The sequence below is a fragment of the Sorex araneus genome, chromosome 7, assembly GCF_027595985.1.
Source record: "Sorex araneus isolate mSorAra2 chromosome 7, mSorAra2.pri, whole genome shotgun sequence".
NCBI classification, from domain to species: Eukaryota; Metazoa; Chordata; class Mammalia; order Eulipotyphla; family Soricidae; genus Sorex; species Sorex araneus.
The window spans coordinates 37,357,484-37,381,377 of NC_073308.1; the positions used below are offsets into that span (position 1 = coordinate 37,357,484).

Here is a 23,894-nt window from a genome sequence, read left to right on the forward strand (position 1 = left end):
GGAGTAACCCCTGAGCACTGCCAGGTGTGGCCCTCCAAGTCAAAACTAACAAAGTTCCACCAGGTCTCGCCCGAGACGCCCACCCAGCGCTCCCAGCTGCTAGCTAAGTCCTCAATCACCAGAGCTGCATCCTCGCCCCCTTTCCTGTCAAGGGCTCTCTGAGACTGCAGTGAGCCTGCGGTGTGGCAGGTTCGAGGTGTGGTGGAGGTGGGGGAGGGAGGCGGAAGGAGGCGGAGCCAGCCACTGGCCCCGAAGCCCTGTGCAGAGAACTCTGAGCATTTCCTTCCTTCCTCCTGGGACCGAAAGAATCAGGTGTGCTGGGGGGTTCTGGGCTTGCCTTGGCCCCCGGAGGACTTGACCAGGGGGCGCTCAGAAGGAGGCATGTCCTGACCTTGTCCCCTCCTTGGTCCCCACCGGCCTCACCTGCGCAGGTCCTCAGCGGGGGGCACCCCCCGCCGCAGGTTCACCCACTGCTGGAGCTGGTTCATGGAGCTCTTGCGTTGGGCGATCCGGTCGGGGTTGGTGCGGGGAGGGAAGCTCTGCCGCTGGCCCCCGCCGTCCCCGTCCTGGGGCGGGAAGGCCGTGCTCCCGGGCCGGCTGGGGGAGCCGTACTGCCAGCCGTTGGACTGGGCGGGCCGCTCCCCACCCCCTGGCACCCTTGGGCCCTCGGGGTAGGGGCTGCCTGGCTCGGACGTGGACTCTGGGCCGGCCTGGACGCCGTTGACTTTCCCCAGGCGCTCAGCCTTGGCTTCGGGCCTCTCTAGCCTCCGCTCGGCCTTCTCGCAGCCACGGCCGTCGCCCTCCCCGCGCGTCTTGGCTTCCGGCTCCGGCTTGGGGAGGCTGTTGTGAGGCGTCTGCGGGTGGTGCTTGCTGGGAGGGATGTTCTCAGAGTCCGGCTTCTCGTGGCTGTGGAAGATCAAAGGGGAGATGGTGAGTGACTCCGGGCACCGGGCACGGGGGGTGGGGAGCAGAGGGAATGCAGGATGCGTTCAGGCTTCCGTGAGTGGCACCTGGTTTCTGAGCGCCACCGTGGCCTCTGTGCTTCCGCCCGGGCACGGACTGCGCCACGGATCTGAACGACCCATGTGCACTGGCTCTCCTCTCCCTCGGCTGACCCCCCCAGACACAGCCCTGGGTCAAGGTCAGCTATGGCTGAGGTCAGTCAGACTCCGCAGCCTCAAGTTCCTCCAGTCCGGCCGCAAACACAGGAGCGTGGCACCAGCGTCCAAGAGCAGACATCTCGTGTGGGCCAGCTGTGTCCAGGAACTTCACCGCGAGAAGTCCCCTCCGCCCATGCCATCCATCATGGGTTTCTGGCCGCCCCTCAGGACTGTGGTGGGAGGGAAACTGTGGGCGAGTCTGCTCCACCCAGCACTGGGCTTCTCCCTTGGGCCCTCCCTTGGGCCATCAGCCCCCGAGGCAAGCAGCTCTGGGTCCCTCCCAGGTGCCCCCAGTGCACGGTGTGGACAGTAGGTGCTAATAAACCACAAGTGCATGGACTCCTGGAAGGACACCCCATGATTAAAGGATGGGGAGGTCTTCGAACACGATGGCCACTCTACCTCTTTTGTGCAAACCACAACACCCAAAACTAGAGGGAAAAGCAAAAGGGAATGCCCTGCCAACAGAGGCGGGGTGGGGTGGGGTGGGGGTGGTGGGAGGGATGCTGGGACCATTGGTGGTGGAGAATGGGCACTGGTGGAGGGATGGGCACTCAATCATTGTATGACTGAAACATAAGCACGAAAGTTTGTAAGTCTGTAACTACCTCACGGTGATTCATTAAAAAAAAGAAAGATTATGTGGCAGTTAAAAAAAAGGGGGGGCTGGAGAAATAGCACAGCGGGTAGGGCGTTTGCCTTGATGCGGCCAACCCAGGTTTGAACCCCAGCATCCCATATGGTCCCCTGAGCACTGCCAGGGGTGATTCCTGAGTGCAGAGCCAGGAGTAACCCCTGTACATCGCTGGGTGTGACCCCCCAAAAAAAGCAAAAAAAAAAAAAAAGGATGGGGTGGCCTTGTGACAACGTTCTCTCCAGAGCACCCCATGACATTTCAAGCCGCCCACCCCGCCCCAGGAGCTTCCTTGGGAAACATGTTCTACAAGCACATATGGGGCTTGTACTGGAAACAACCTCTGGTTCCCCATGGAACCTCAGCCAAGGCTCAGCCCCGGTGGGGCAGGGCGGGGCTCTGGGCCTTGAGGTGAGGGTGGCCAAGGACTGGGCGGGCATCTGCGGCCAAGGCTGACCCTTGTCTCTCCACATCTGACTCTCTGTGGAAGCCTCGCCCTGGGCCGGCCAGCGGGACCCGATGCCTCTGAGCACACCAAGTCCCCTGAGGTCACACCAAGGTCGAGGCCATGTGGAATGGAGCCTCCCGCCAAAGGCTGTGTGTGACGTGCCCAGTGGGCGCCAGGGGCAGGGACCCGTCCTTTCCATCCGGGGGGACCCTCTCCTCTCCTGGCTTCGCCCTCCAGAGCTCTGGGGAGCCAGGCGGAGCTGCGGGCTCTGCATCACTCAGCTCAGGCCAGTGCTCGGGGCCCAGCCAGGATGGGGAGTTGGCGAACCCGCCCCCCCTCCGCCTTCCTCTAGCCCCCCACACCCAGGCCCCGTGTTCCCCGTGCCCAGGCACTCACCTGTGACGCACAGCTTGAGGTGCCGACTTCTGGGTGGGCGGGATCTGCACTCGGGCGGCTTCCCCCATGGCCTGGATCCAGGCCTCCTGCTCCTCGGGGCTCTCCGCGCTGAAGAAGTAGGTGCGGACCCCAGCGTGCTCGGCCTGTGGGGAGAGGCTGCGCGTGGGACTGGCCCCGGCCTCGTCCACCCGGCACACGGTCACCTGCAGGGAAAGAACAGCACGCCCACAGGACGGGGGTCAGAGGGCGCCAGGGTCTGCAGCGTCTGTCCCCACAGCCTCCCCCGGGGGGGCATGCAGGTGTCTGCCCGGGCCAGCTCCCTGCCGCCAGCGGGCAGACTGGGGAAGACGCTTCTGAGCAGGGGCCAAGGCCCCTCGTGGTCTGGAGGGCAAAGACCCGCTGTCCGGGGGCCTGGGCCAGAGCAGCTCACACGGCCTTGCAGCGTGCGGCGGGGGGCGGGTCCAGGCAGGCCTGTGTGTGTGGACGGGCATGCGGGGGGCATGCGTGGGCGCGGGTGGGGGACACACTACCTAGTTGGTGGCCGCGGGCAGGTGCGGCGGGCGGGTACCCAGAAGAGAGCTCCTGTCCAGGGAGGGGTCCTCACGCGACCACAGAGGGGAGAAGCAAAGAACAGGTCAACCAACACCAGAGGGAAGACAGAAGGCGGCACGGAAGGCAGGAACAGGGCTGAGTAGAGGCGCTGGTCTTGTTTCTTTGGGGGGGGGGGCGGTGTCACACCCGGAGATGCTCAGGGCTTCCTCCTGGCTCTGCGCTCAGGAATCACTCCTGGCGGTGCTCAGGGGACCACGTAGGATGCCGGGGATCAAACCTGGGTCGATCTCGTGCCGGGCAAATGCCCCATCCCCTGTGCTATGGCCTGGCCCCCAGAGGGGTCTGTCTGTTGGGGTCTCCGTGGGTCCACGGCGCCCAGCAATGCCCTGCTCGGCCCCCCGGCAGGCAGCAGTGCACACAGGGGGGCGGGGGTGGTGGGGGTGCCGCTGGCTGGCAGGCCGGCCAGGGTGTCCTGCTCTGTTCTGGAACTCCCCCCCTCCCCCTCCCACCCTACCACCCAGCCTCCAGCCTCCAGCGTGGGTGCCTGTGTCAGAGCAGTGGCCCACAGGGACAACCCTGCCCGGAGCCTGGCCACTCCTCAGGGACACCCACAGTGTCCCTGGTCTTCTCATCTCACGGTGCCGAGCAGGGGTGGGATGGAGTCTCAGGACTGTCCTAAGCAAAGGTCCAGTCTGCACCTTCCAGCTGCACCCCAGGCCCGCACGCTCTCCAGCTGCCGCCCCTGCCAGAGTCTCCTGCGCTCGGTGCGTGAGGGGAGCATCGGGCACCTTTCCCTGGGCCTTGCCAGTCCCCCCGCCCCAGCAGGGGACTCAGCCCGAGGACCAAGGCAGTGGGGGCCCACGGAGCCCAGGCCAAGGCTACGTCAGCGGTGGCCAAGAACAGAGCTGGAACTGGGGGTGTGGCCGGGGCCAGGGGGGAAGGAATGGCTAAGCACGGCGTGTGTGCAGAGAAGGCCTGGCAACCGGGCACAGGGGAGCACAGACACGCTGGGCACTTGAAGGGCTGACAGGCCAGAGGGGGGACAGAAAACACCCCTCCCTGCAGACAGGGAGCGTGCAAAGGCCCAGGAACAATTACTGCTGATGGGGCGGCCACTGGGGAGCCAGAGCGGCACCAGTTCAGATCCCTGAAAATTGAGGGGGGCTTCTCTGGGGGGGGGAGTCCCCAGGGAAAGGCCAAGGCCTGCGGCAGCAGCTGGGCAGGGCCAGTTCACATCCCCATCGGCCATCCAGGTTTCAAGCTTGCCTGCACCCATCCTTCCTTTCCCGGGGAAAGACCTCCCCGAACCTGGGGAGCCTCTGGCTCCAGCTCGACTTTGCGAGAGGCAGGTGCATGTGGGGTGGGGCCCCTGGGCACAGAGGGGGGTGGGGGTGGGGTCTCGGGTGGGTGCCAGTCGCTCAGGAGCTGGCCCGGGGCCACAGGCGGTAGAGCACAGAGCTGGTGTGGGTGTCTGTGTGCACCCCAGCCCGGGGCCCATTTGTCTGCGGGGGTGTGTGTGGGCGTGTGTGTTCAGCACCCTGCCTGCTGTTGGTTAAACAGCCTGTTCTTACCCCCCTGCTGGCGCCGGGCTTCCGGGGACTCGGGGCCTTACTCATTGTTCATTCCGTTCACACCTCTGCCAGCACAGCCTGGCAGGCTGCAGCTCATTATGCGCCCCCCCCCTCCAGCCCCCTTCTCCTCCTTCCGGGAACAGCACCTGCCTGGCACAGGTGACTCGCGCGGGCATCTGAAGGCCGGGAAGGGGCGGAGGCTCGGAGGACCCCCTCGGGGACCCTCGGGTCCTAGTCCTGGCTCCAGAACCTCCAGTTCTCAACGGGGAGAGACAGAATGTCACGCTGAGGAAGGGCAGGGCTAAGGCCTATTTTGTCTTTGGAACCCGGGAGGAGGCTTCTGCGGGATAGAGCACACTAGGGCGTGGCGTTCTCATTCTTTAAGGTCATGAATTTTTAAATGTGGAAAAAATACTGAGCTAGGATGAGCCAGCTGCAGGCCGCTCTCTCCCGGGGCGGGGGGGTGGGTGGAGGGGTGGTCCTGGGGTTTGGGGGGGAGGAGGGCAGCTGGCCAGGTGAGGCCCCGCCTCCTGGCTCTCATCTAAAGAGGTTGACACAGTGTCACTCAGCTCTGGAGATTGAGACCCGAGGACCCGAGCCCGAGGAGGGAAGGGAGTTTTCCAGCAAGGACCCGAGGCCCCAGCAGCCCAAGAACCACCGCCAGAGGCTCAGGACAGAACCGTTCCTCCCCCAGTAGCACCGAAGCACAGACGCTCCCCGGAGAACTGCCCCTCCCCTAGGAAAGCGCAGGAGGCCCAGCCCCAGTTCTGTCCTACAAACGGTCTGTCTGCAGGAGGGGCATGTCCCTGGTCCCTCAGCCCCCCCCCCCCAGGACTCTGAGTCGGCAGCTGTGGACACGTCCCTTTCCCATTTGTCCGGGAGAGGAAGGCCACTGACCTTAAAGGTGTGCTTCCGGCTGATGTTGTCCGAGGGCTGCACGGCGGCCACCCGGAAGCTCAGGAGGGGGATGCTGCCCAGGATGCTCTCCTCCTTCTCATCTGCAGAGACAGCACAGGTGAGGGGTGTGCACAAAGGGGAGTGCAGGGGTGGGGTGGAGCACTCCCACTTGCAGAGACAGCACAGATGAGGCGTGTACACACCTGTGTATGCAGGGATGGGGTGGAGCACCCCCACCTGCAGGGAGACAGCACAGGTGAGGCGTGTGCACACCTGTATGTGCAGGGGTGGGGTGGAGCACCCCCACCTGTAGAGACAGTACAGGTGAGGCATGAGCACACACGATAGGTGCAGGGGTGGGGTGGAGCACCCCCACCTGCAGGGAGACAGCACAGGTGAGGCGTGTGCACACCTGTGTATGCAGGGGTGGGGTGGAGCACCCCCACCTGCAGGGAGACAGCACAGGTGAGGCGTGTGCACACCTGTATGTGCAGGGGTGGGGTGGAGCACCCCCACCTGCAGAGACAGCACAGGTGAGGCATGTGCACACCTGTGATAGGTACAGGGGTGGGGTGGAGCACTCCCACCTGTAGGTAGAGAGCACAGGTGAGGCGTGTGCACACTGGGGAGTGCAGGGGTGGGGGGGAGCACTCCCACCTGCAGAGACAGCACAGGTGAGGCATGAGCACACCTGATAGGTGCAGGGGTGGGGTGGAGCACCCCCACCTGCAGAGACAGCACACGTAAGGCGTGTGCACACCTGTGTGTGCAGGGGTGGGGTGGAGCACCCCACCTGCAGAGACAACACAGGTGAGGCATGTGCACACCTGTGATAGGTGCAGGGGTGGGGTGGAGCACTCCCACATGCAGAGACAGCACAGGTGAAGCATGAGCACACCTGATAGGTGCAGGGGTGGGGTGGAGCACCCCCACCTGCAGAGACAGCACAGGTGAGGCGTGTGCACACCTGTGATAGGTGCAGGGGTGGGGTGGAGCACTCCCACCTGTAGGTAGAGAGCACAGGTGAGGCGTGTGCACACTGGGGAGTGCAGGGGTGGGGGGGAGCACTCCCACCTGCAGAGACAGCACAGGTGAGGCATGAGCACACCTGTGATAGGTGCAGGGGTGTGGAGAGAGGAGCCCCTCAGCCTAGCAGAGTAGATACGAGTGGTGACTTGTTGTCTACGGACTGTCCATCAGGCCCTCTGGGAAAACCCTCTGCCCAGGGTGTCTGCCAATACCAGGGCCGCAGCCCAGTGCCATGGTTCTAGAAGCAGGGAGGGAAGGGGCGCCAGAAGGAGACCCCCAGGGCTTGCACTCTGCTACACGCGACAGCCACCATGGCAGCTGGCTCCAGGGCCGAGGCGAGTCCATGTCCAGAGAGTTCCGACCTTGGCCACAGTCCTGGGGCAAGGGGCTCCTGGCACCAGACGAGCCCCCCAGATGCCGTCAGCGGTGGGAGTGGTCTACCACTGTCAAGGCAGTTCCAGCCCTGGTGGACAGCGGACAGTCCCCAGGCTCCAGTCCTCGAGGGCACCGCGGCGGGTACGCTCCCAGCACCTGGTGCCTTGCTCTGTCCCCTCCTGGCAGTGACCTCACCCCTGCACTTCTCCCAAAGACACACCCTGCAGGACCAGGTCCTCAGCCAACACCTAGCTCCTCCTGGGTCTCAGGCGAGCCACGGAGTAGCTTGGGGCGGGGCGGGGGGCAGTGAGCAGTGACCGCGGGGGCGAGGGGGGTCCAAGAAGCGCGGGCAGCAGGGTGCTTTGTGGCCCAGATGGGCGGCAGCCATGAGACTGCACGCCCCCCGCTTCTTCCCCACCCCGCCCCTCTCAGCTCAACCTGAGTACAAACCGAATGAGGACTTGGAAGTCTCGGGGTGATTTGGAGCCCCTCCGTGGCACTCGTCGTGCCCCCCAACTCCTCTTCCTCGGGGACCTCAGGGTGCTGTCCGGTGGTAAGGCAGAGGGGAAGGAGGGGTTGGACCCAGGCACCTTGTTGGAGGCTGAGCTCTCACGGGGAGGAGGACCCCTACCTGGGGATCCCTGCCAGGGCTGAGCTCTCACGGGGAGGAGGACCCCTACCTGGGGATCCCTGCCAGGGCGTGGGGGGTCTCGGCACCTCCCTCGGGGGACAGCTGCACCCACTGCGGTGCCCTCGAGACACCCCCCCAGAGCTCCCACCTCCACCAGCTATGCAGAGCCCCACTTCACTTCAGCCAGCACAGGGACCCCACACGGCACAGCCTCCCAGTCTGTCGCACCCCCAAACACGGCCCGCCCCACCCCTCCCCTCCCGTCTGGGCCCAGGGGGTGGCCACCCGGAGCAGGGACAGCAGTGTCTGGCGGTCACCAGGGACGGCCCTTGTTTGCTGGTTAATGATCGACAGACCAGCTCCTGGGAGGCCCTCGGCTCTCAGCAGCTGGCCTGGCACTGGCCCTGCTGGGCACCTGGGCCTCTGGGCTCCCTGGCATCGCCTCACAGCCCCTCATACCCCAAGACGCAGCTACCCCCGCGTGGGCAGGTCTTTGCCCTCCTCCCCATCTCCGATCTTCCGAGAGGACGAAAGTCAGCAGTGACCCACACCGACCAATGCCTAAGGGGTCAGGCTCTGTCCCTGGGGATGCCGCGATGAACAGGGCAGACAAAACCCCTGCCTTTGCCCAGCGGACGGAACATTCCGGAGAGCGGGAGGCAGCACACCACGCAGAGCAGGCGGCCTGTCAGGCGTGACCCTGCCCCACCCCCGTACCTCACGGGGCTGCCCGGTCGCCGCCCAGCTCCCCCGCCGAGGCCGAGAAGGCAGCTTCGACCCACGGGAGCTCTGGGTCACACTGCTGACCGCCGGCTGGGCCGTCACGCCCCACTGCGGCCGGCACATTTGCCTTGCACACGGACACCCGGGTTCGATCCCCAACCCCCTCTGGTTCCCTGAGCTGCGCCACTCAGGCCCCACTGGAGAGGTCTGCCTGCCCCTCCCCCCGCAAGCCACACCAGGTGAGCGCTGGGACGCAGGGGCCCGAGGCAGGCTCACCTTTGTAGTAGAAGAGGCAGCGGTCCACCAGCACGAACCAGCGCTTGTTCCACTGCTTGACCCCGGAGCTGGCCTGGGGAGGGGCGGGAAGGCAGGCATAGAGTGGACAGATGCCCCCACTCACCGCGCCATGGAGGGGGGAGGCAGGAAGGGCGGGTGCCTGTGGCCCTGTCTGTCCTGTCATTCTGTGCCCCGCGGGGATCAGGGGCGACAGGTGACGTGGGATGAGCGAGCGAGTGGCAGGGGGACAAAAGGGAGCCAAGAGGGACCTCTAGGGGCAGCAGCGGGTGCCCCCCCAAGGGCAGTGGCCCTGTTTGGTGACCTGAGAGAGTAGATGATTCAGCCCATTCCCAACCCCTTCCAGAAGCGCTCAGGAGGCCTGGCTGGGTCCCCAGGTCAGACACGGAGTTTCCCAGGGAGTTTGGGGAAGACGCGCAACTTCCTCGAGTGTTTATAAAATGACGGTTGCTCGGAGATGCACCAAAATAGGACACGGGGCGGGGCAGCCAGGGGGTAGGGGGGTGGTTAGGGCTGGAGGGACAGATGTCCAGGTAGAGACGTCCCCTTGCTGTGAGGACAGAGCAGGGAGCGGTGGTGGGGAGGGGGTGGGGGACGTGGACGCAGGGGCCTCACCTGCTTGAAGAGCCAGCCAGCCTTGGCGACAGGGGCGCTGGGGTTCCGCTTCATGGAGTGGGCACGCTTGCCGAAGGCGATGGCCTTGCGGGAGGTCCGGGTGGCCTGGCGGGGGGCGAGGGGGGACCCAGTTCTCTCCCACTGCAGCGAGTGGGCGAGTGAGAGGTCTCTGGGGGGTGCCCTCAAGCAGTGAGGCCCAGGGCTCATTGGGTAAGCCACTTGCATGCCTGGTATGCAGCCAACCTCAGTCCCCGGCATCCCAAGCACCACCAGGAATGATTCCTGAGTGCAGAGCTAGGAGTCACCCCTGAGCATCGCCAGGTGTGGCCCCGAATTGTGGCTCCACAACTACATATTGATAAAATGGGGCTCAAGAGAGGCATGCCATCTGTCTCGAAGCACTGGGGTGTTTTCAGGAGAAATATGACTTCAGGAAGAGATACCCCACAGCGGGTAGGACATTTGCCTTGCACACGGCCGACCCAGGTTTGATCCCCGGCACCCCATGTGGTCTGTCTCTTGTCTTGGTGAGAGGGACGCGAATTCACCCAAGCGCCCAACCAGAGCTCAGCCTGGCCTGGGCACCTCGGGAGGGGTGTGGTGTCTGTCCACTCTCCCCTCCCCGCCCGCCTCAGGTCCCTGGGCAGCGGCTCTTCCTTCTGACATCCCCTGGGGGAGTGAGGAGCTTATCTCTAGGTCTGGGTTTAGGCTTGTCTAGGTTTGGTTTTAGGGTCACACGCAGCAGTGCCTGGGGGATCGCTCCTGTCTGGGCTGGGCGTCCCGCATGTTTGAGCGTCTTCCTTCCCCATTCCACACTTAGAACAGTGCCCACCTCTGCCAGAGGGACCCGGCTTCTGACAGTGTGTCCCCCGCCCCCTGACCCACCCCGTGCCCTTCTCCGTGGAGATCAGAGTTCGGGGCAGCCTGATTGTCCCTGTCCTTGGACAAGTCCCAACCTCTCCTTTGGGCCTCGTGCAGCCCCCACCCCGTCCACCTGGCCTCTCAGGGACCCCCAAGCAGTGAGTAGCCCCCTCTCCCCTCGGCAGATTCGTAGGGTCTCAAACCTGCAGCCCTGCCCGGAATAGCCTCTGACTCCTGCAGCGGCCAGCGGCTCCTGGGAGGAGCACGCCGGGCTCTGCCCTCTCCCTCTCTGGGGGTCTCGCAAAGCCGCATATTCAGGCGCAGTAGCGGGGAGAGAAGAACTGGGTCTTATGGTACGTCAGACCGGGAAGGAGTTCTTCCCTGAGCTTTCACTCAGGGCCGAGGCTTGGCCCCTGAAGGTGGGGCCATGGTGCCAAGAACATGCAGATCCCTGAATCCACCGACTCTCAGTCCAGTCCCACCCCAAAGGCCAGCACGAACCCGGATTCATAGGCTGCTCATGCATAAGGCTCAGGCGGCATCGCCGTCTTGCTGCCTGAGCCGTCTAGAGCTCCGCTACATCAGGGATGCCTTTTTGTCTGTCGTGCTTTGCCACCTTACATTTTCAAGTTCTAGTCTTGCTCTGATGGCTTTCAGGTTTTGGAGCGCAGTTGGCTGTGTGATCTACCACTATATATATTTTTAGACACACCCAGTGTTGTTCGGGGCTTACTCTTGGCTCTGTGCTCAGGAATCACTCCCAGTAGTGCTTGAGGGACTCTGTCTGTGGGGCGCCAGGGATTGGACCCGGGTTGGTCCTGTGCAAGGCACGCACCTTCCCCTCTGTGCTCTCTCTCTCTCTCTCCCTCTCTCTCTCTTTCTCCCTTTCTCCCTCTCCTCTCTCCTCTCTCCGCTCTCCTCTCTCCTCCTCTCTCTCTCTCCCTCTCTCCTCTTTCCTCTCCTCTCTCCCTCCCTCTCTCTCTCTCTCCCTCTCTCTCCTCTCCTCTCCTCTCCTCTCCCTCTCTCTATCCCTCTCTCCTCTCCTCTCCTCTCCTCTCCTCTCCTCTCCTCTCCTCTCCTCTCCTCTCCTCTCCTCTCCTCTCTCTCCTCTCCTTTCTCTCTCTCTCTCTCTCTCTCTCTCTCTCTCTCTCTCTCTCTCTCTCTCTCTCTCTCTCTCTCTCTCTTTCTGGCCCCTACCACCATTTCTTGTCTCGTGTCTATTTCAATCTCTCTCCTCCCAAACCCTCTCCAGCTTGTCTTGGCCCTCTTTGCCCTTGCCAGGGTGCCCATGTGTGTGGTCAAATGCATGTTCTGAGCATCAATCACCAGCTTTGCCTGGTGTCTGCCCAAAGACACCCCCACCCCTGGCCTCCCACCCGCCACGCGCACACATCTCTCTGGGGGAGTCCGCTGCTGCTTCCCCATAAACCAGGAGCCTTCGTGAGGATGGGCCTTTCTGTCCTCCAGGGGAACCTCTGAAACCATCTGGAGTTTTAGGGTTGCCACAGGTGACACCGCGGGCACCGAGAGGGTAGAAAGAAGCCAGGGACTCTGTAACTGGGACGGGCCCCGCCCCTCCCTCGCCCTCCTCCTGAGTCGGCTCCTGGGGGCCTGCTGGCCGCTCACCCGGATGCTGGGCCGCTCGGCGGGGACCTCGGACACCATGTTGTGATTGGACACGTCGCTGTTGGTCACGCGTTTCCCGCCTGCTTTATTGGACATGTCCAAGGTGGATCTGATTTCAAATGGGCAGCAAAGAAGAAAGAGACGAGTCAGAAGAGGAGCACGGCGGGAACCGGCCCTCCCTTCCCCACCCGACCTGCTGTTTCGGCAGCCACAGGGGCCCGTGTCCCCGCCCCAGGCCCCCCAGGGCTGGCATGGCGCCGTCTTGCCACTCCTCCACCCCTCTGCCGACCCACGCTGACAGTGCTGGGTCTGTGCCTCTTCCGCCCAGCAAACTGACTTTAAAAGCCTCCTCCTAGGGGCAGGAGTGATAGCACAGTGGGTAGGGTGTTTGCCTTGCACGTGGCCAACCGGGGTTCAAATCCAGCATCCCACATGGTCCCTCGAGCACCGCTAGGAGTAATTCCTGAACGCATGAGCCAGGAGTAGCCCCTGTGCATCTCCAGCTGTGACCCAAAAAAGCAAACCAAAAAAAAAAACAAAACCCAAAAACCAAAAAAAACCCCTCCTCCTAGTGCTCTGGGCTGCTCGAAGTGACAGCTGTGAGCCAGTGGGCTGAGGGGCACTGGATGGCCTTTGTCTCTCAGTCACGGACGCTCCTAGCAGAAGCCCCCTCCCCAGCCCCCTTCCCCAAAGGCCCTTGCTGGGGCTCAGAGCCCCCTCACGGCTCCACTTCACTCTGTAGGACACCCTGACCTGAGACTGGCTCGATGGCCAGGGGACCCTGAAAAGACCCTCAGGGCCCAGCCCCAGGGGACCCGCCCCCTTCCCAACTACAGCGGGGTCCAGGCCTCCAGGCTCCGTAGGCCACACGGGACAAACATACAGTTTCAAGTCGAATTTGTGGTTTTCCTCCGGAATCTGTCCCGTCACTGGGTGCAGAAACGTGTTCCGTCTCTCATGGTGGCTGTGGAGGCAAACACACGAGGCACTGAGACGAAGGCGGTGGGGCACAGCCGAGGGCAGGCTGAGGGGAGCCGCTGGTCCCCGCCTCCCCCCCCCACCCGTCGGCATGGCTAAGGGTGGGGGGCCACGGGGGCTGGGCTGCAGGGAGACACTTTCTTTTTTTTTTTTCTTTCTTTTTGGGTCACACCCGGCGATGCACAGGGGTTACTCCTGGTTCTACACTCAGAAATTACTCCTGGCGGTGCTCAGGGGACCATATGGGATGCTGGGATTCGAACCCGGGTCGGCCGCGTGCAAGGCAAATGCCCTACCCGCTGTGCTCTCGCTCCAGCCCCAGGGAAACACTTTCACTCGTCAGCTGAGACCACCTCCCAGGGTCTGAGTTGGGGCAAAGCCCGAGGAGCCCATCTGGGGGACCCCCTAAGCGTGTCTGGGGTGGGAAGACAGGCCTTCCCGTGGGTGGGTCTCTCCCACGAACAGCAGCGGCCGGGCCCCTCCGAGTGTCCACCCGCTGCAGACTGGTGACCTCTAGCGCTTCTTCTCTGGCTTCATACTCCAGCTCTTTAATTTGAGCTTTTTATTTTTTTCCTTTTTTTCTATGGGAGCATACCCAGACGTGCCCAGGAGGGCCGTGTGGTGCTAGACATTGAACTTGGGGCCTCGGAAAAGCCTGGCGTAGCCCCCCACCCTGGGAGCTCCATCTCTTTCTTTAGAGGATTTGGGGAAAGGCCGGGGTCCTGCACATGCCTGGCCACGTGAGGCCCTGAGTTCACTCCCCGACACTGCCTGACCTCCCTAGCACCCCTGGGTATGGCCCTAGTGGCTCTGGGGCACTGCAGGATAGCCGTGGGAGCCCCAGTTACCAATGGGTCCAAGCAAACACTGAGCTGCCGGGTTGAGCATCGCTGGGGGAGATTTCAGACCCTCAAGAACCCTTGGGTGTGGCCCCTGTAAAAATCATAATTTGCAAATTATGATTTTGCAGCCATGGAAGATGGAATCTGGCAAGAACGTCACAGGGGAGATTCAAGCACCCAGCCAATGGGGCTGGGGTGGGGTGCAGGGTGAGTTTTAGGATCGGCTTCACTATTCTCCTTGAGAGGTAGAGCCAGGGCAGGCTCGGGCACCCCGAGATGCAGGCACCAGGACGGAGCTTTCTGCAGCTTGAGCATCCACAGGACAAGACCAGCTTGGGTGGGTCTGGACCAGAACCTGGGGTGTCAGAGGCTGGGGGGAGCGCAGACACCTTTTGCAGACCCTCTCAACATCCAAGACCCATCGAGGTTTTTGAACTGTTCACTGAAGCCAAAGACAACAGCAAGGGGCCGTTTCAGCTTCCAAACAGATCCCAAGCAGATGAAGCCCAAAGTCAGGCACCGTAAAGCTTCTTGGAGCCAGAGCAGTAGCACAGACAGTAAGACGTTCACCCTGGACACAGACAACCGGGGTTCTATTCCCCAGCAACCCACCGAGCTGGTCCCTGAGCACAGCCAGGAGTAATTCCTGCATGCAGAGCCAAGAGAACCCCTGAGCATCACTGGGTTCCCCGCCCTCACCACTCCAACCCCAAACAAAAACAACCACACAAAAAAACAGGCTTCTTCATCTTTTTTCACTCTTGACCCCTTTTGCCCAACAAATGCAATACAGAGGCAGAAACGGAGATCCCCTGGATAAAGAGCAAACTGGAGGCCTGGGTTCGAGTCCGAGTCCTGGCAAAGCCAGCCGTGCCTCCTGAATGCTGAGCCAGGAGGAGTCTCTGAGCACCGCTGGGCCTGACCCAAAAACCAAAACACAAAAAAGTGCAACTCAGGTAAACACTGCCAGAAAGGCCGAGGATTCATGGTGTGTTTGAGTTAGACTTTGGAGTCAGCGCGCACTCGGAAATCCTTTTACATTTCACCTTTCCACGTTGTCAGACACTCCCTCCCCATTCTGCTATATGGCATCAGATGGGCTGGAGACCCCCAGTCAAGGCAGCCGGGATGCTGATGATGGGCGACCCCCAGCCACAGCCCCCACATGTCTGTGCGGGCATCTGGGGTTTGCCCCTGAACTTCCCATTTAGGACCCCGATCTGGGTCCCCCGTGCCCGGACTCCAACTCTGTGCTGGGACAACCTGCTTCCTGCCTCTCTGTGCTCCCTCCTCTCCCCTCTCCATGGACGTGCTTCTCCATCAACCGAGCTGGGGGGTGGGGGACCCCTGAGGAAGAAAACAGCTGCCTTGACCTTGGTCCCTGGCATGGTCCCACATCAAAGTCCGGGGGGCAGGTAGGCAGCATGTGCAGTGCCAAGGTCTCTGCTTTGTCCTGGTGGCCCTGCCCCCAGCTGTCCTTCTGCTCTGTCCTGTCTGTGCTGAGTCTGCTGAGAGCGTCCCTGCAGGCACTGCTCAGACAGACAATCAGACAGACAGGAGGAAGGATGGACAGAAGGACAGAAGGAGGCAGGCGCGTGCACACACACGCACACACACACACACACACACAAACACGGGCGCTGTCGTCCGCCGGCACTGTCCCTCCTCCCTGCCCCCAACGCCCCTTCCCGGCAACCCCTCCACATGACGTCCTCCCTCCATCCCCGGGCGACCCATTTCCAAACACTTCCCCGGCACGGCACTGCAATGCAGCAGCCACTGACCTAGCTCGGGTGCCTCTGCCAGGTCAGCGGGGCAGGCCCCCGGCCGGAGGCAGCCGCGGAGCCCCGGCCCCACCGCCAGGCCAGCTGCACCTTCTCTAGCTGGCACCCGGGCCCCAGCAGGAGTCCCTACCTGACCCGCCGATCAGCCCGAAACTTCAGCATCTTTTTGGCAGCTCTGTCCCGCAATCGGCAGCCTCGGGGGACCTGACAGCCACTCTGCTTCTACCATCCCTCCACTGGTGAGTCCTCCAGTTCTGCCGGGAGGGCGCAGGCCAAGATCCGGGGCGAAGGAAGGAGGGGCGGCGCAGACACGGCGGGTGCCCAGGGTTGGGCTCCGGCACCGGCACCGGCACCGGCACGGAGGCAGGGTGGAGGGGGAGGGTGCCCGAGACCTGCCACTGCCTAAGGTGTGGTGGAATGCAGCCCGGCAGAGGCCGAGCGAGCGGGAGACGCTGCCCTCCCGGCTCGGGTCCCCAAGGAGAAAGGCAGCCAGGGAAGGGCCGGGCGCGCGCGGAGCAGGTGTCCAACTTGCAGGCAGCCCGACCTCCCCGAGCTAAGGACGCCGGGGAGCGGCGGCGGGCGGAGCGGTGCGGGGCCGTGTTCCCATCTGCACGGCAGAAGCACATGCCAGCGACCTGCAGGAAGACAGCTGCCCCCTCCTCCCGTCCCCGGCTGCCAGCCGGGAGCCAGCCTCGAGCCGCACGCCCTGCTCCCCGCTCCGCTTCGCTGGGCCCCTCCTGCCTGTGTCCACGGGGGTCAGTCCAGGTGCGAGGCTGAGGTGGGCGAGGCCGCCTTCCTCCTCTCAGCCTGCCCGGTGTCCGTGCCACAGCTCACGACCCCGGAGCACAGTGAATGGGCCGTGCCCATAAGGTGCCCACTGCACCTCCCGCCGTGGGGGGGGGGCGGGCCCCGGGGATCAGGAGCAGGTGGGACGCACGAAGGAGGCTGTCCAGGGGTCAGGGCTGGTGGCCAGGACCAGGCTTCTGAGCTGGGGGAGGCTGGAGGGAAGTGACCTCCCAGAGTCCATCAGGAGGAGGGGAGCAAACGGGGCGTGCCGGCGGGGCAGGGCAGGGTGGGGGGTCACTGCCTGTTTATTTCTCAAAATCTTTTCAGCTGCCATAGAATAAATTCCAGCTGGAGACAGCCCGTCCTGCGCAGGGCAGGGAGGCAGGTGGTTTGCCTCCTTGTCAATTCCCTGAATTCTCCAGAGGCCCCAAAGGATTCCATCTCTCCTCTCCCTAAAGCCCCCAGGTCTCCGGTGCCTGGGCTACAAGGACCCCTGAAGGTCACCACCCTGTCTCCTGCCTCGGATCCGCCCCAGGAAGAGCCTTGCATGCCGGGGAGGGCTTCGGGCTCCAAGCTGCTGGCATCTTACTCCACCGAGAGATGTTCTTCCTGAAATCAAATGTCAGCTTCTCTGGCTTTTGATCTTGTTTCTTTTCTTTCTTTTTTTTTTTTTCCTGCTTTCAGGTGACATAATCTCTTCTGGCCAATGTGGTTCTTTCCAGCAGCCAGGGCATTCTGGTGCCATCACAGTCTGTTGCTATGGCAATCCTGTGACGTCACGGCCGATGGAGGAGAGAGGAGCTAATCTAATTGTTTAAATCTGAGGACAGAACTCAGGCCGGGAACATTGCAGTGTTGGGAAAAGCCGACGAACATTCTTTTGGTTGTTTTGTTGTTTGTTTTTTTTTTTCCCTTGGTTTGGGGGCCAGATCTGGCTGTAGCTGTTGGGGCTGGACTGAGCTACCAGGGCGAGCCCATGTATACTGCACCGTACTACGGACAGGAACATAGGGACCCATGAAAATGGGCGAGACTTCTCGTGTGTCCTGACTGGTTTGGATGAAGCTGAACATTTTCCCCCTTTCAAGCTGCCTTCAGAAAAATAATTTCAGAATACTGAAAAGAGCAGTTTTTCCTTCTCTCACAGAAGCCTGGCTGGTCTTTGACATGCAGATGGTGTTAGCCAGGCCTGACCTTTGAGATTGTAAAATGTAGGCTCTGGCCCAGCTTTGTCTTTGGGATGCAGATTTCAGGTGCCTGCCCAGTTTGTATTTGAAGTGGCAAGCACAGCCTAGTCTTTGGGATGTAAATCCAGGTGCCTGAAGAAGGTTTCAGTTTCGGTTTTGTATCCAGGTGCCTGTAGGTTTCAGTTTCGGTTTTGTATCTTTCCCTTCTCAGTTCTGTATTCTTTTCCCGAGGCTATAGGCCTACCCATACAAGGAAACAATATGTTCCATTGTCTCAATGTTCTCCCTGTAACATTTTTTGATGCCTTTGGTGACATCACTATATTGCACCCTTTAGAGGTACCATGATCAATAAAAGGAGGTCCACGAGGCCCTCTGCCTTTGCTAAGAGCCAGAGCGAGCCTTAGTCCTCCAATCAGTGATTATTTCTTCCGCGTTCCTACCTCAGCGCCTCCGATTGCAGAACGTTCACGCAACAGTAGCTCAGGGCTTACTCCTGGCCCTGTGCTCAGGGAACACTCCTGATGGGCTCAGGGGACCCTATGCTGGAGATCCAACCTGTGTTGGCCTCGTGCAAGGCAGGCACCCTCCCCGCCGCACCCTCTTCCTTAATCCAGCAGGGGACAAGCAATCAGAGAGACCTGGATTCTGCTGGTGTTCCAACCCTAAATCCCGACAATCCGTAGATTCAGCCCTGCAGGGGTACTTTATGCTTTATCCTGCCGACAAGAGGCGACATCTGCACAGCACTCTCTCCCCACCCCTAACCCCGTTAGGGAGGACAGGACCCTCCCCTGATGCCTGCTTGCATCAGGGACTCACATGCATAGTAGCTTGGGGTTGGAAAATGGGCGAATGAATGAACAAGGGAAACTCCAGTGTCTGTTGGGATGGAGCACACCTGGGGAACTTGGGGTGACAGGGGCCACCCCTAGCAATGCCGACAGGGCCAAGACGGGCCAGGGATCAAACCCCAGCCTTTGTACTTGCTAGCCAAGGGCTTCATCTACCAGCCGAGGCACATCCTGGTCCCCCGACTCTGTTTTTTTAACCACCTACACTTAGAACTTAAAATTCTATTACCCAGGGCTTCCCTATCTCCACACTCCGAACGTTAATTACTTCCTCTCCACGCGGAAAAGCCCCATTTCTGCCCCCTCATCTCCTCACCCGGCTCCCCTGTCTGGTTGAATATATAACTTGGCTTCTCTCCATCTTCATTAGAAGCGGAAGAAAATTAAGGCTCATTGGCACTGGAAGAGGGGGTGGAGGAGCGGGGCGGGGAAGATGAGTTTCCTTCCTCCAGAAGCAAAAAGTAATCCTCTTTCTCTTCCAGCCGAGCTTGGGGGCCTCCCTCAGCTTTGCCTCGCGTGCAAGTGGCGTCTTGTCTCTGCTGCCCAGGGCAGCTCATGTGCGAGGCGGAGCCCAAGAGAGGCCTCAGGGCCCCCTGCCCGCCAAGGGTGGGTAACCCCGCATACTCTCAGCCCGGCTGGGGTTCTTCGATCTCACTGCTAACCGCCCAGGAAGGTGCAGGGCCTTGAGGAAGGGGACCAGGAGGGGCTCTCCGTCCGCACTTTCAGACCCGATCTTCAGCTGGACCTCTGGAGTCACCGCTGTCCCCTGCCCAGCTCCCTCCGGCACCTGGCCCATCTGGGCGACACCACGTGGCTCCGTTTCCATGGCTCCTGGGAAGCAGCCCCTGGCCAGGCCGCCCCGGCCCGAGAGGGCTCTGGCTCCTGCCATATCCCAGCTCGTTTCAGGGAGAGAAGACCACGGGGGGCAGTGGGCAGGAGGGAGACCCGTCTGCACGGTGACAGGGACACCCCAGAGCAGGGTCCCGCAGTGGCAGCTCAGGGACTGAACCGACATGGGTGGCACCGTCGGGAAAGAGAATGTGGCGGTTCCCAGCCTGCAGCCCAGACCCGGTGACAAGAAGCCGTCGGTTGCACGGGAGGTGCTTTCTAAGTCTCCAAAATAATAGCTGCAAACCTTCCAGCTATGAAATGTCTAGAGAAATGGGCGACCGTCATTTTCCTTCCAAATAAATCCAGATACAGGCCAGATGCTGGAGGCACCGAAACGCAGTCTCGGGCATAAGAAGGCTGGGAGGGGTGGGGGAGAACGGGGTGGGACTGGGGGGACGCTAGGTGTGTGGCTGGATGCGTAGGACTCACCCAGCAGCTGCCTCCACACGGTGGGGTGGGGGCCGGGAGGGTGCCGCACTCAGCAGTGCTCAGGGATCTCCACTCGGGGACCCCTCCTGGCAGTACTCGAGGACAGTGCTCGAGGGGTGCCAGGGATCAAACCCAGATTGACCATGTACAAGGCAAGTGCCCACCCACTCTCCGACGGCTCCAGCCCGGAGCCTCTGACTTGCTCCGAGTCTCCCCCTCTAGTCTGGGCTTTCCCAGGTTCTAGGCTCAGCCTCGCCGCAGGGCTAACTGTGGGACTCCAAGTCAGCACCCAGCTGGAGTATGCTGGGCCCCACACAGCCAAAGCAGCAAATCAATGGGGCCTCTGAGAGCTTTAGTCCGCCAGGACCCTGGCACGTGACGGGCAGGTGTTTATCCACGGACACACTCACACACACCCAGAGCTTGCGTTGTGATCTGTATTGAACCGGTATAGAAAAACCTCCCCAGCTCCCTCCAGCACCTGGCCCATCTGGGTCACACCACCCGGCTCCATTTCCATGGCTCCTGGGAATCTGCTGACGGGTGGAGAAGCAGCCCTGGCCAGGCCCCGCCCCGAGAGAGCTCTGGCTCCTGCCATATTCCCGCTCATTACAGGGAGAGAAGACGGGGGGGGGGGGGGGGGGGGGGGAGGGCCGCCTGCCTCTCACCTCTCCACCCCCTCTTCTCTCTCCCTCCTCCCATCTAGCAAGCTCCAGGCATGAGCCAGGGAGTGTTTCTGCCGCCCACAGAGCAGGGGAGCGTGGGGGAGGTTTGGCTCTGGCCGTCCACTCCCCCCCCCCCCCCCCCGCCCCGGATGTCAGCGTTATCTGGAGGGAGCGTTGTTGGCTACCAGTTCAGTCCCAGTGAAGACCCACGAGGTTTACGTTTCCCGCAATCAGGTGGGCCTGACCCCCCAGGGCTCCCCCGTCACCCCAGGGTCATTCCTAGCCCACTTCTCCCCAGCTTGTCTCCAGAGTCTTCCTGCCACTCGGGGAAGAGCACAGACAGAGGTTCCCGCCCGAGCAGCACCCCACGCTCCTGCAGGGGGAGGGGTCTTGGTACGCACACACAGCCCCAGCCCGCTCCTGTCCCGCCGGCCTCTCTGCCTGCCCCGCCCGTGCTCCCAGCCCGCAGGACGCTCCCAGATGGCCAGAATCAGGCGTTCTCCCCCCTGCAAGCGTGGAACACTCGGAAGCCCCAGGCTCCTGGACAGAAGGCCTGCAGGGGGACGCCGCCCGAGCCCCCCTCTTTCCGCTCCATGCAGCCTATCCCCAGGGCCCCCTCCTGCCTACCAGGGTCCAGGCACATTTTCCTTCCCGACTCTTGGACAGACAGGGAAAGCCAGGAACTGCCCCTGAGAGCCGCCTCTGCCTTGGACAGAAAGCAAAGGGCTGGAGATCAGACCAGGGGCCACTCCTTCCAGCCCAGCTCCCCAGGGCTCTGCTGCCCCTCGCCCACCCTGGGGCCAGGACGGCCCCTCTCTCCTGTGATAGGAGAGGAGTGAGGAGGAGCACTGTGTGTCTGTAGGCCGGGTAGTGTTTTGCTCTGTCTCTGTGTGTGCGTGTGCGTGCGTGTGCATATTTAATGTGAGCACACGTGCATATTTATTTCAAGAACATGCATGTGCGCATCCATATATGTTAGGATATGTAGATGCGCTGCTGTGTATCTGTGTGTGCCTAAGAAACGGAGAGGATGTGGATATATCTCAGGGGGATTTCATGGGGACTTTTCGTGCTGCGCTTTTGACGGCGCTGGGATAATTCAATGTCTAAACGGAATATTTCGCTTTACGGAATTTCATTTGTCTCCAGAACACAAAGACAACCCGAGTGAAGATGGATCTAAATCATGTCGTGTATTAAGCCACTGAAATGCCTCCTTGGGTGGGAAAGCTCTGCCCACCTCATCTCACCGGGAGCCCAGCACCTCCCTGGACAGTGCCCAGGGCTCCCCCATTGCGTGGCCCCGGCACACCAGGACTCCTGCCCAGGATCCTTGCTCCTTGCTGGTGGATGAGTGACTGACTGCTGAGTGCCTGTTCCCTAGCTGTCCAAACGCCAAAGTCCAGGTCTGGTGCTGACCCAGAGGTCTGGGGGCTGGGGTGTGTGTGTGTGTGTGTGTGTGTGTGTGTGTGTGTGTGTGTGTGTGTGTGTGTAAGGGTCTTCCCCCTCAAAGCCTGCCCCAGCCTGCGAAGAGACCGAGTCCCAGCACCCCATGTCCTGGCCTTGGTACGTGTCTCTGCAGAGAGGGAGGACAACTAAAAGGAAGGAGGCGTTATTGCTCTCCACACCGCCGCCTCTCAGATGCCCAGGCCCAGGCAAGCCAGACGGAAGTCCAGGAGGCGGGCAGGGCCCAGCCCTCAGGCACCCAGAGCTTCTCCTGACACTGGAAGAGTTCCAGGAGGGACAGGGAGGGCCCTCACCATGCCCCCGCCCCCTTTCTGCACCCCAGCCCCATGCTCCCTTCAGAGGCGGACGGACGCTGTCCAGCTGCTGGCTTTCAGGCTAGAGCAGGCCCCGGGGCCCCGCCTCTTCATTCCCAGCTCAGCAGATTTTTCCAGGAGTCCCCAGGCAGCGGTGACCCCACCCCACCCTTCTGGGAAGGAACTGTGTGTGGGGAGTCACGCAGCCAGGCTCCTGCCCTGCCGACAGCGCCCTCAGACCCCCTGGGGCAGGGTGACAAGAGCCAGGTGGTCGGAGTCAGGCTGTGACGGAAACCCCCAGAACCCAGGCTGCTGCGTCTCCTGACAGCAGGCTAGAAAAGCTCCCAGTCTCAGCGTACCCCCACCCGAGGCTGGGGCCGTCCCTCGGTCTCTGGGCTGGAGAAGGATGCTGCGCCCCACCTCCACCCCCACCCCCGCTCCTCCAGGGCGCCAAACGGCAGGTGCACCTCTGGACCGGAGCACTAGACAGTGGGGAACGTGCTCGCCTTGCTCGAGGCCGACTCAGGTTTGATCCCCACTATCCCATGTGGTTCCCTGAGCACAGAGCCAGGAGTAAGCCCTGAGCACTGCCAAGTGTGCACTTCTCACTGAGCCACATCCCGGCCCCTGCTGGACCTTCCAGTTGTCCCTTCTGGGCCCCAGGACAGGAGAGGGGAGCTCACTCTATGCAGGGGGGACTCCGAGATCAGGGGAGAAAGCCCCCGTGCCCTCTCCCTGGTAATCCCTGTGGAGGGAGGGGGCGCCCACAGAGGCCAGTGTCACGGGGAGGGTGTCAGACCGTGCACGAGCAGGGACGCCAGGCTCTGATCCCCCTCAGCGGAGACCCAGGGGCAGCTCCCATCTGCTGGAGGATGGGGCCTGTCCCCTCCCCCCCCCCTCTGGCCAGCCAGACTCTGATAAGCTTGAAAGCCGAAGAGGCTTTGTCTGGGGGCAAGGGACAGCAATCAATCAGGGGCTGGAGCCTGGCTGGGCTGCCGCAGGAGACACTCCCCACGGCCCCCCAGCACCCCCACCCACCCACCCAAGGCACAGGGATGTACAGGGAAGAGCCTCACTCCACGGGGAGGGGGGCACTGCCCCCTCAGCACACTCCTCACAGCAGGAATCAGGAATCCCCAGGTCCTGGGTGAGGGGCTGAGAGCAGAGGCGCTCCTCAGCCCGCTGCCCTCTGGGGTCCCCAGCGAGGGGGGCTGGGCTGAGAGGAGTCGGTCAGTAGGCTGAGCCCACCACAGTCGCTGCTGCCCCAGCCCATGTCATGGCTGAGGACGACCCCCGCTCTCGCCCTGCCCGCTCCTGTTACAGAGGGCGGGAGCAGGGCTGGAGGGTGGAGGGAGGTCGCTGGAGAATGCCTGCAGAATGCCTGGGCAGCCTGAGGGTCTTGAGCCCCTGTACCTTTCAGCCTCAGTTTACCCCTGGGTGACAGGCAGCAACACCAATGGCGGGGACCGGGGGAGGGCTGAGGCGCATGCAGAACAGCTGCTCATCACCAACGTGAGGGAACAAAACAAACCTCACAGCATCACTCTCGTGGCCACCTTCCGGTTCAGTCGCCCCAGTGTGGGCAAGTGTTTACATTTTAATACAACAGAAACGAAAAGAGCAGCTCCTGAATCACGCTCCCCACCACGGCTAGGGGCTGCCACAGACAACACAACCGTCACAGCACATTTCACCGTGCCAGCCGCTCGCTCTGCAGACTGGCACTAACACCGTCCAAGCCAACTTCCGGCTCTCATATGTGTGGATCCTCCAAAACATTCTCCTGGCTGTGCGAGGCACCGGCGAGGGGGGGTGTGAGACAGTGGCGCCGGGAGAGCCCAGCTACGATGGCAAAGGGAGAAGCACGGCCAACGACAAGCCAGGGGCTGGGGGCACGGGGGCTCAG

At 62.1% G+C, this 23,894-nt stretch overlaps 1 protein-coding gene and 1 long non-coding RNA gene across 16 annotated transcripts in view; one reads left to right on the forward strand and one right to left on the reverse strand.

Moving 5' to 3' along the window:
- PLEKHA6 (pleckstrin homology domain containing A6) overlaps nt 1-23,894 on the reverse strand; it is a 146,575-nt gene that overhangs the window by 29,051 nt on the left and 93,630 nt on the right. For 11 of the 15 annotated variants that reach the window (XM_055144284.1, XM_055144273.1, XM_055144278.1 and 8 more), the window contains 7 exons: nt 12,696-12,776; nt 11,813-11,921; nt 9,326-9,430; nt 8,693-8,765; nt 5,659-5,759; nt 2,639-2,841; nt 424-906 (listed from right to left, as the gene is read on the reverse strand). In XM_055144284.1, coding sequence (XP_055000259.1) covers nt 424-906; nt 2,639-2,841; nt 5,659-5,759; nt 8,693-8,765; nt 9,326-9,430; nt 11,813-11,921; nt 12,696-12,776 — 1,155 coding nt within the window. Of the gene's footprint in view, nt 1-423; nt 907-2,638; nt 2,842-5,658; nt 5,760-8,692; nt 8,766-9,325; nt 9,431-11,812; nt 11,922-12,695; nt 12,777-15,546; nt 16,809-23,894 lie in introns of those variants that run through there. The other 4 variants (XM_055144287.1, XM_055144276.1, XM_055144280.1 and 1 more) reach the window with 2 other exon arrangements.
- Nucleotides 15,030-17,809, forward strand: LOC129406464 (uncharacterized). The gene is made up of 2 exons (XR_008631008.1): nt 15,030-15,655; nt 16,887-17,809. It is a non-coding gene; the product is annotated as an uncharacterized LOC129406464 (long non-coding RNA).